The sequence below is a fragment of the Galeopterus variegatus genome, unplaced genomic scaffold (assembly GCF_000696425.1).
Source record: "Galeopterus variegatus unplaced genomic scaffold, G_variegatus-3.0.2 Scaffold1381, whole genome shotgun sequence".
Classification (NCBI taxonomy): Eukaryota; Metazoa; Chordata; class Mammalia; order Dermoptera; family Cynocephalidae; genus Galeopterus; species Galeopterus variegatus.
This window is the reverse complement of record NW_007727492.1, coordinates 228,846-238,942: the sequence shown is the minus strand read 5'-3', so window position 1 is coordinate 238,942 and position 10,097 is coordinate 228,846. Positions and strand designations below refer to the sequence as shown.

At 40.1% G+C, this 10,097-nt stretch overlaps 1 protein-coding gene across 1 annotated transcript in view; it reads right to left on the bottom strand.

Annotated features, from left to right (window-relative positions):
- Nucleotides 1-4,997: 4,997 nt before the first annotated feature.
- NREP (neuronal regeneration related protein) overlaps nt 4,998-10,097 on the bottom strand; it is a 27,877-nt gene continuing 22,777 nt past the window's right edge. The window contains exon 5 of the mRNA XM_008576638.1: nt 4,998-6,754. Within this exon, the coding sequence (XP_008574860.1) occupies nt 6,629-6,754 (126 nt within the window). The 3' untranslated portion in view covers nt 4,998-6,628. The remainder of the gene's footprint in view (nt 6,755-10,097) is intronic.

Below are 10,097 nucleotides of genomic sequence, written 5' to 3'. Positions count from 1 at the left end.
GTTGTAACACTTTCACTTAGACCCACCTTTGAAAACCACATATCCTCAGAAATGGCAGGAAGAACATATATACCTTTAATTTCATTACCTTTTTACCAAAACAATGCTTTTTGATAAAATGCTTTGATCTTATTTCTTGTTTTAAATATATTATCACTACTTTGGAGTTTCAGATTTAGCTCATTTATGGACAATGTCTGTCATAAAACCTCACTGGTAGGGCCAATCTTTTACTGTCAAACCAGTGAGTCAAATCAGATATACCTGTCAGAAAAAAAGTTTGACTTCATTTTTCAATACAGATAGCTATTTCGAGGAATATTATAAAAATCAATGAGAACTAAAAATATATCTTGTGAAACTGATCACTATACAAACAATCAAAATTAAAATGATACAGATTTAATATAATTAATTGTTCCATGCTTAAATAAGTTATAGAAACACTCTTTCTCATATAAAGCAAGAAGAATGATAAAAGGCCTGGTACATCTCCAGTAAAATTGTGTGAGGCTACTGAACACCGCTGACTGGTTTTCAAGAATAATTAAAGAACTAGTGTGAAAATCAGAAACACCCCTAATAATGTAATGGTTCTAGGCTGCTGATCAGTCTGGCAACACATATTTTTTGTTGTTATTATGAAAAAGATATTAAACATTTTATAAGATAAAATATGATGAGAACTTACTATAATTAAATAAGTATTTTATGCTATGGTTTGATACAATAGGTTTTGACAACTTTATTAACTAATGCACATCAAATCTGAAAGAACCACAAGAAAGTCTTTTATCCTTGGGTTTTATCCACTGTATCTTGTAAAAAAATTGGTATTCCCAAAAGGCGTTCTAGTTACACTCAAAATAATCAGCATTGCAAACCTGTACTGCTTTAGCTGTTCCAAGTTACTTTTCTTCCCAGTCAAGATACATTCTAGGGACAGATATTGAGATAGTGGAAAATAAATGTTTACAATTAACTACACAAAAAAGCTACTTTTTGTGTTCAATGTCTCTCCCTAATTTTTTCTTTGTTTCACTCTCTCAGGATTATCCTCAAGAGCAAGACACTCACTGACAAGAGTCAAGAGGAGGAGGAGGAAAAGATGTTAAACAGAAATTGCCATTATTCCCCTTACTCCATATTACCATATATCTGAATTCTGAAAATCCATGAGTCCAAACACCTCATTTCTATCTAATCTAACATCATAATCACCTTTAACATGTGCATAATAAGGGAATGCCCAAAGCTCTGTGGATTTACGATTAATCATTAAAGGAACCTTGCTCTCTGTTTGCTATACCTGGGGTTTTGGTGTCATAATAAGATTTGGAATGCATAAGACTCATATTTTTTTTTATGTGTAATGTGGGGAAAGGACTGTTATGAACACAGACTTATTCTTAGCAGATCAATTTTAGGGAAGAGTACAATATATACAGGGGATCTGGAAATTAATCCCCTTAAAACTATCCATGAGCATGTACTCCTTGGAAAGCTGTCACATACCTTTAGGCACATGTACCCCAGTTTGAAAATCATGAATCTATCATACCCATATATAGCTTAACCTGACCCAACCTAAGATTTTTTACCATGGGATCTCAGTCTCTGGAGGAGCATAATCAAAGAGTTCCAAAGAGGGCCCAGAGAGGTGCAGATGGAATTGCAGCAGATAGATTTTGCAATCAGTATTAAGGAGCCTGTTTCCAGTCTAGTGTTCACAGTCCTGCAAGTGTTCCTGTTATCAAACCACGGCCCTTTGATGGTGAAAATAAGCACATCACCATCCCCTCAAAAGCAGAGGACTGGTTTTTCAAACTGCCATGCCAACAAAGGCAGGCAGTTGATGTAAATGAATTAAGTAGACAGGGTGTAAGAAAAAAGGTGAGGATTGGACCAAGAAGAGGCATGCCTCATCCTAAGGTGCAGGCAACTGTTAAGCTCCAACCCCACTATTGCTAGATCTTCCACTGTTCCACCTCGATTTTCATGTGAAATCTTCCAACCTGTAAATGTCGGCAATTAAATCAACATTTTAATAAAACATGTTGCACGGCAGGCAGTTGATGTAAATGAATTAAGTAGACAGGGTGTAAGAAAAAAGGTGAGGATTGGATCAAGAAGGGGCATGCCTCATCCTAAGGTGCAGGCAACTGTTAAGCTCCAACCCCACTATTGCTAGATCTTCCACTCTTCCACCTCGATTTTCATGTGAAATCTTCCAACCTGTAAATGTCGGCAATTAAATCAACATTTTAATAAAACATGTTGCAGGCAAAACAAGTCTACAGCTTATATCTGGTCCACGGCTGTTGGTTAGCAATCTCCACCCAAAAGCAACATGGTGATATTTTTGCCTCTGGTGCAAGAACAAAGCAGTCTTTAATCAAAGTTTGGGTCTCCTGCTCTGACTCCAGTTAGCTCTCCAATTCTCAGCTCTGCCTCTGCAGTTATTAACTCTTTACAAGTCCACAGCTGATACTCACACAGGAGTCCTGAAAGTTTAAACTGATGTGCAGGGTCAATCATTTAATACTTCAGACTTTATGGAGGCAGAGGGGTTGTAATCAGCGAACACCATAATCCAAAGAGTTGGACAGAACTTTAGACATCACCAAAGTTTGGGTCTCCTGCTCTGACTCCAGTTAGCTCTCCAATTCTCAGCTCTGCCTCTGCATTTATTAACTCTTTACAAGTCCACAGCTGACACTCACACAGGAGTCCTGAAAGTTTAAACTGAAGTGCAGGGTCAATCATTTAATACTTCAGACTTTATGGAGGCAGAGGGGTTGTAATCAGCGAACACCGTAATCCAAAGAGTTGGACAGAACTTTAGACATCATTTATTCCAGCTTCCCTGTTTATCCAGCTTCCAATAACATTCTCTAAATATTCCTTTCAGGGCTGATAGCACATTGATTAGTAAATGGAAGCCGTGTAACCAGATGTTATAATTCCTACGCCCTCAGTCTATGGAGCATTCTCTAAATATTCCTTTCAGGGCTGATAGCACATTGATTAGTAAATGGAAGCCGTGTAAACAGATGTTATAATTCCTACGCCCTCAGTCTATGGGACTCCAAGGATTGTAAAAAGTTTTCCAACTGAAAGGAGAAACTATGATTCTAGTTTCAGCCCTTCTTACTTCCAGCTCCTGGCCTACAATTACACTGAGCCTTTTAATTTCAAGTAGTGTGCTGGTTTTAAAATATGTCTTTAAATTCTTTGGTATTTCGCTGTTCAGAAGATAGAGTTTAATTCCCTTCCTCCTTGAAGTCACTATACTTAGTGACTTGCTTCTAATGAATAGAATATGATAGATGATGATGACTTCTGAGAACAGGTCACAGGCATTTGGCTTGCTCCCAGCTCTCTCATATTCTTCACTCTTGAGGAAACCAGAAGTTAGGAGGACACTTAAACAACCCTATGGAGAGGCCCATGAATAGAAACACTGAGGCATCTTGCCAACGCTCATGAAAATGAGCCATATTAGAAGCAGATTCTTCAGCCCCAATCAAGCCTTCAGATGACTGCGGTCCCTCCTGACATCTTGACTGCAACCTAAAGAGAGATCCTGAGCCATAACCACCAGCTAAACTGCTCCTAAATTCCTAAGCAACAATCTGTGGGATAAGAAGTTTGTTGTTTCAAGATGGAAAGTCTGGTTGTAATTTATGTGGTCATAGATAACTAATACAGACAGGCACAAAGCAACCCAGGCTATACCACCTCTAGGGCTTGGCCTCACCACCTTTCTCTGTTCCCAAATTAGCAATGGCAAGAAGGCAGGATGTATCCCCTCACAGCTTTGAAAACCCTACATGCGATGGGGGCCTTTTGGGGGTAAGGAAAATGGGATTGTTTACAAGTTGAAAGGTATGTATGTTTAAGGAGCCCTTCCTTCCAGAGTATGCAAAGAAGTGGTGGTTATCTCCATTTTAAGAATTTTCCTTTAGGTTGAACAAATTCTGATTATCTGGTAGACAACAGGGATTTAGTTCTGCCCTCAGGCCCCTTTCCCTCATTAATTTTAAAAGTTGAGGATAAATAGGACACTTAACCAAAATGTGAGACGTGTATTAATTTCAAATTAAACTCAGTAACCCTCCAAATTAAAAGTCTGTCCTCACACAGACACATGTATCAAGACCTAAAATTTCTCAGAGAGCATCTGATGCCCACTCTCCAGAGGCTGAGCTCCTAGTTTGGGGACAATAATACCTTTAGCTCCTCTTCCTTCTTCTCTGGTTTTTATCTCAGAAGTCGTTCCTTAGCCTCTGTTCATTCAGGTGACACCCCAGCATCTGAACCCAACCAGCCAATTTAGCAACTTGTATGTAAACCAAGTTAAAGTTTCACTCCCATAATGGATGAGGAGAGACCAGCATGCATTTCTTATGCTCAGGGAGAGCATAAATCCCCTGAACTGCCAGGTTTCAGTGTCGCATGAGACCTCCAGAGGTGATCTTATCTAATCACGTGCTAGGCTCCAGAACTGGGTACATACGAATTAAGTTTTAATGACTTAAAATTCTATTTCAAATCTTTGTCCTCTCACAAGTTTAAGCCTATTGTTTGTGTAGAAGTGCAAACAGTCCATGAAGAAGTGAGGTCAGTTATCTTTTGGTTGGACAAAGAATACTACAGAGTACATCTCAATGGCAAGGAGTAAGAAAGAATATGTTTTGACGTATGGGGGAAGCCCTGAAAGGGAGAAAAAGTAGAAATAAAAGGATTTGGTCTAGTTCTCCTGTGTCCAGAGGCAGCTCTGCAAATACCATCTTAATGAGCCACTGCCTAGCCCCTAATCTCATATAACTCTCAAAAGGGAAAATGCATGAAAGGCAGGGCTGATTCCATCTCTTTTGATATTTGTCCTTGGGTTTCCTGGCCTGACTTTCGGGGCTCTGGGAACATATGAATTAGCATGAACCAGTGAAGGCATCCAAAAGTAGGTCTCTTCAATGATGAGCCAAATCAGACAATTACCTTACAGCTTGCATATTTATTGAACAAATACTACTAAAATAGCTAAAATACATTGGGTACTTGTCATGAGTGCGTCAGTAAAGATCACATTGTTACAAAAGCCTGCATTTCCAGCAGTACACAGCTGCAACTCTACATAAATGCCACAGATGCAGAATACTGTTTTCTTGCTCTATTTACACAACTGATATTCCTATTCTAACAAAGGAGGGAGGGGGGAAATGCACAAGAAACTCAGGCCAATGGGGCAGCGAGAAGAGAACGAAGAGGTGCCGCGCATGCGTCATCAGTGTTTAACAGTCAGAAGCGGAACAGTTCAGCACAAGGCCTGCCCTGTCAAAGGAAGAGCTAAAAGACAGTTATATAAAAATTAAGGTGGGCTTTCAGACTGGCTAACACAACAACATTCCATGAGTAGATGGTATTATCTGATTTTAGTTTTGTTTATCCATTTCTTTGGGAGCAAGGACAAAAATGTAACATCTACACTTTGCTTATTGAAACCGCCAAAAAGAGTGCTCTGCCTTTTTCATTATTATTATTATTTTGTAAAGACATTTTTTTCCATCTTAATTTGTGAGAAAAGTGTAATTTTCATATTCCTATTCAGATGACAGTGTTTCAGATTTTTTTCAGAGGGCATTTATTAAAAAAAGACTTTGTACTTTTTTTTTTTTTCAAATATCCTTTTGAACAAAATGAACCCAAAGAGACACCTCGAAACACCTGGAAAATTATTGCTTTTCTTTCTCTAAGTCAGGCAGGCGTGGCTCCAAAAAGGAAGAGATTTGGCAAGTAAATTACAGTTTTGTGATTGCTCCCACTGCCGTGACTGCATGTCCATGACTGCCAGCCAAGGAGACCACGGTCTCTCACACTCTCTGGTAGCATCACTCAGCCTACAACACTGAGGAAGAAAGCCACGCTGAAGACACAAGGAAAACAAGTCAATCCAGTCTAGAGAACAACATTCAGGGAAACAGAGTACCAACACCTTCTTAGAACACAGAAATAAAAAATAACTCCATCAGAGCTACCTCGCCAAGGAGCATGTTGAAAGTCCAAAATAGCACCATTCATCAGTGTCTCAGGTCCTGTGGCAGCATCTCGGTCACTTACCACAAGGAAACAATGAGTTTCAAACTACTTCTATACATCAAAAGAGTACATGGATAAAATATAGAGATATACAGACAATTGATGAACATAAACTACTAGGCTTGTTACATCTAAATGAAAAAAAAAGGGGGGGGGACTCTCAGCCTCTGCGAGAAGCAGTCAGGAGCTGTGTGAATGAGAAGGCAGGAGTGGACCGGTCATGTGAGCACGGTGGGAGTTTGAGTTGTGGAAGACATTGTTGTAGCGAACCAGGCCTGAAGGCCCACCTGTAAGGGTTGTAAACGTGGATTCACAGTGTGAAATTCTGAGCGTTTTCACTTGAGTTAGAATGATTAAAAACTGGTTTGATGATACCTATTTGTCCACTGTAAGTTCTCTAAAGCAAGGCTCAGAGTCCCATAGTTTCTTCTTATACTGGATGATTTACACAGAAAAAAAATCCCATATATGATACCATGATCTCATCAATACCCATACACTGCATGTAATACAAATGGAGGTGTTACGATTAAAAAGAGTGGAGGTAACTGATTCTCGGGTAGCAGAGTTCATGGCTGCCCAGTGGAGTCAGGGAGGCAGCGACGGTCTTGTCATTCTTCTTGCGGTTCACTTCCTTTGGGACAGGAAGTCTTCCCTGCAAAGCAGATGGACCCACAGACACATACACACACACACACAAAAAAAAGACAAACTTAGTCATGTTTCCAAAACCATGTTTTTCACAATTCTGCTTCTCCCACCCCTTTTTATCTTTGAACTCCTGCTGTTTTGCAAACAGGGTTTACATATTAAACACAGTTCACCTGAAAGTAAACAGTAGGTCCGTGGGAGCATGAAGTAATCAAACATTAGCTTCCTCTGCTCCTGTAGAATCAAGGGCTTCTCTACTGGTGGGGCCCAGCCATTAGAGGCAGCATTCCCCTGAATCAGGTTTCTGGGGACAGTTTCTAGTATCAGGGCCCTGCATCCAGCTGGGTGACAGGTGCTGATGTGTGTTACCAGATAATTTTTGCTAAAAGAGTTTAGTGGATGTGATGAAGAGAGACAATACTCTGTTTTCCAATACATAATAAAAAAATATTTTAAAACAAATCAACTTGCATAAATCTTACCTATATATAGTTTACTCTATAAGCAATTGGCACATCCCATGTGGGCCCTAAGGTCAGAACCAGAAGTGGGTACCAAAGATGGGAGTATTTGGGAGGGAAATAATGTGAGGGGCTGCACAGTGGTTGCAGGAAAGAGGAGGAGAGTGGGAAACCAAGGCCAGAAGAGAGCGAGACTCAGCTAGTCTGAATTGCCTGGACTATTCTTAGTCTTTCCTCACAGTCCTGGTTTCTGACTAGAATACTCCAGTCTCAGGTGGTGGCTCAGATGATCGGCCACCGTGCAACTCCCCTGACACACCGATGAGGGGCAGCCACGGAGAGCAGCTCTCCACCACAACCAGACAGCAAGAGGACAGCACCATGAGGCCCACTTGTCCAGTGATATAAAATAAAGGTCTTAATTCTCCACAAATAGATTTTGTACCCTGTTCGGACATAAACATAGCAAAACCTTGACAGCAGTCTCTCTTTTAGCAAACCATTAATACACTGGAAAAACCTCCATTAATTACTGGAGTTTTCTTGGGAAAAAAATTATTTGTGGTTTTAAAATACTTGTTTTTGTGGTTTTTTTTTTTTTCTTTTTGCTCAGGTCACATGTTCTAACAGAACAGTTTTAATATGACAATTTGACTAGACGTAAGTATGTGGATTAAAGTGAAAATCTGGGCTAGCCAGTTAGCTCAGCTGGTTAGAGGTATGGTGTTAAAACACCAAGGTCAAGGGTTCAGATCCCCGTACCAGCCAGCTGCCAAAAAAAAATAATAAACGAAAGTTAAAGTGAAAATCTTACTTTGTGATCTGTAAATTATCTCATTTGAATTTATTTTTAAAAAGAATTCAGAAGTCAGGAACTTCCACAATTGAAACCAAATAACTATTTCTAGCAGCCCCCAAAGGAACTAAATGCAACAGGTAATTCAACTTTAAAGTCTTATTTATTGTATAGATTTTCCATATTAAACATCTGGTATGCTTAAAGTTTGTGTTTAAAAATCTCAGACTTTGAGAGCATACAACATTTTTAGGATGTATATAAAATCCACTCAGTACATGCTTTAATGCTCCAGTCTTAGGCTGTGATTTAAAGGCTGTTTTGGTATCATTAAATAGCAATGGTACCAAACCAGAAAATTAAAATATAATTCATCACTCACACACACTTAAGGATCTAGATAAAATTTATAAAAGCATCATACTGCGCAATTCTTTGCAGCTGTGAAAATAATTTCAATCTTTAAACTGTGGTACACAGTCCTAACATTTTGAAAAAGAAATCTACTGTAATCCTGGTGTCTTTAAAATAATGTCATTCCCTACCCCCACCCCACATTCTGCTGCACCCCCTTCCCCAGAATGACAAACTTAGGTTTTAGACAAATGACAAATTCAATATCTATTAATTGTCACAGGCTAGGAAAATCAAAAGATCATAAATGCTATCTCACTCAACAACTACACTCTTTACACAGCTGGCCTTAAAACTGCCTCTTTCAGACTTACCTTTTTCAAAAGTGAATATAAAGAACATTAATCAGTCTCTCTATATATCTCAGTTTTACTAATGTTTCACCTCCATGAAAAGTAAACAACAAAACAAAATGAAGAGCTGGAGATTTAGGAAGACATACTTAAAGGGGGAAAAAAAGGCAGGGGGAAAGATCATTTCAAATTTTAATTTACCATTTTTACTGTTTTTTTCTCTTTTGAGGTCCCAAAATACTCATGCCATGTTTTCATTCATTATTCATGTTCTGAGTGCCTGTTATGGCTTGAGCGCACTATTAGGTTTTAAGCCTATAGAAACAAAAGCAGTCCCTGACCATCCTGCCCTTAATTAAGGAGACAAGTAACTGGAATATGGGAAGGCCATGATGGTAAATCATGCTGGAGACCTGCTCCTGAAGCACCGTGTGGGGCCCACAACCCAACATGCCTGCAGGGAGAGGAGCCCCTGGGGAAATCAGCTCTGCACATGCAGTCCTGGATTTACTAGATTTCAATCCTCCTCCCTGCCCCACTTCCATTAAAGAATAGTCTTTCTGCCCTCGCTGAAGGAATTTTAGGCTCCTGCAATAAAGGGAGGAGGTATGTTGAAGAGGGGACACAAAGACATCTTATTTCTCCAGAAGTCAGGCTTTACAAGAATTCAGGCAAAAAGCATCCTGTCTTCCTCCATTATCTAGCACATAATGGTTCCTACAGGACTGAGAAATTTGAGTAATCTAGAAGGCTGTGGGTGCAGGGTCGGGGGAAGGACAGATGTGTCCAGTGTCTCCCGCAGACTGGCTCTCCTAGATGTCACTCCAGTTGACCTGCCTCAGGGCGGATGGCCTGCCCTGCTGATGACTGCTAGAAGACTAATCCCCAGTTACTCCATAATGTGCTTTGGACCAAGTCAAGTCAAAATTATTTTTCCTACCAGTATGCAAAGGTATGCTTTTCCAGAAAGAAAAGGCTGGAAAAAGGACAAATATATTATGCTTAAAATACTATTCAAATACTTAGGGAGGACAAAACTTAAAATAGCAGAAGACCTCAATCCCAAGATCCACTGTACCCACTCTCTGGAGCATGCCCCAGTGTAGTCAAGACCCAGCACCTGGGCTGGCTTTCCAAGAGGTAAGGGAGGCACATTGACCTCACTGAGGAACTTCACCCAGTCTTGCCCCTCTGGTTGATGTCATCAGTATCAAAGAGAGGCCCTTTGGATACCTGAATGAGGCAAGAACTAACAAAAGGTTATACTGTACTTTGTTTTCCCATCTAACCCTCAGGGGAATTAAGCCCTGATCTGACCAAGCAAAGACTATCTAGGTTTATACTGCTGCTGGTGGTGGGGGGGGGGGGGGGGGGGGGGGGGGG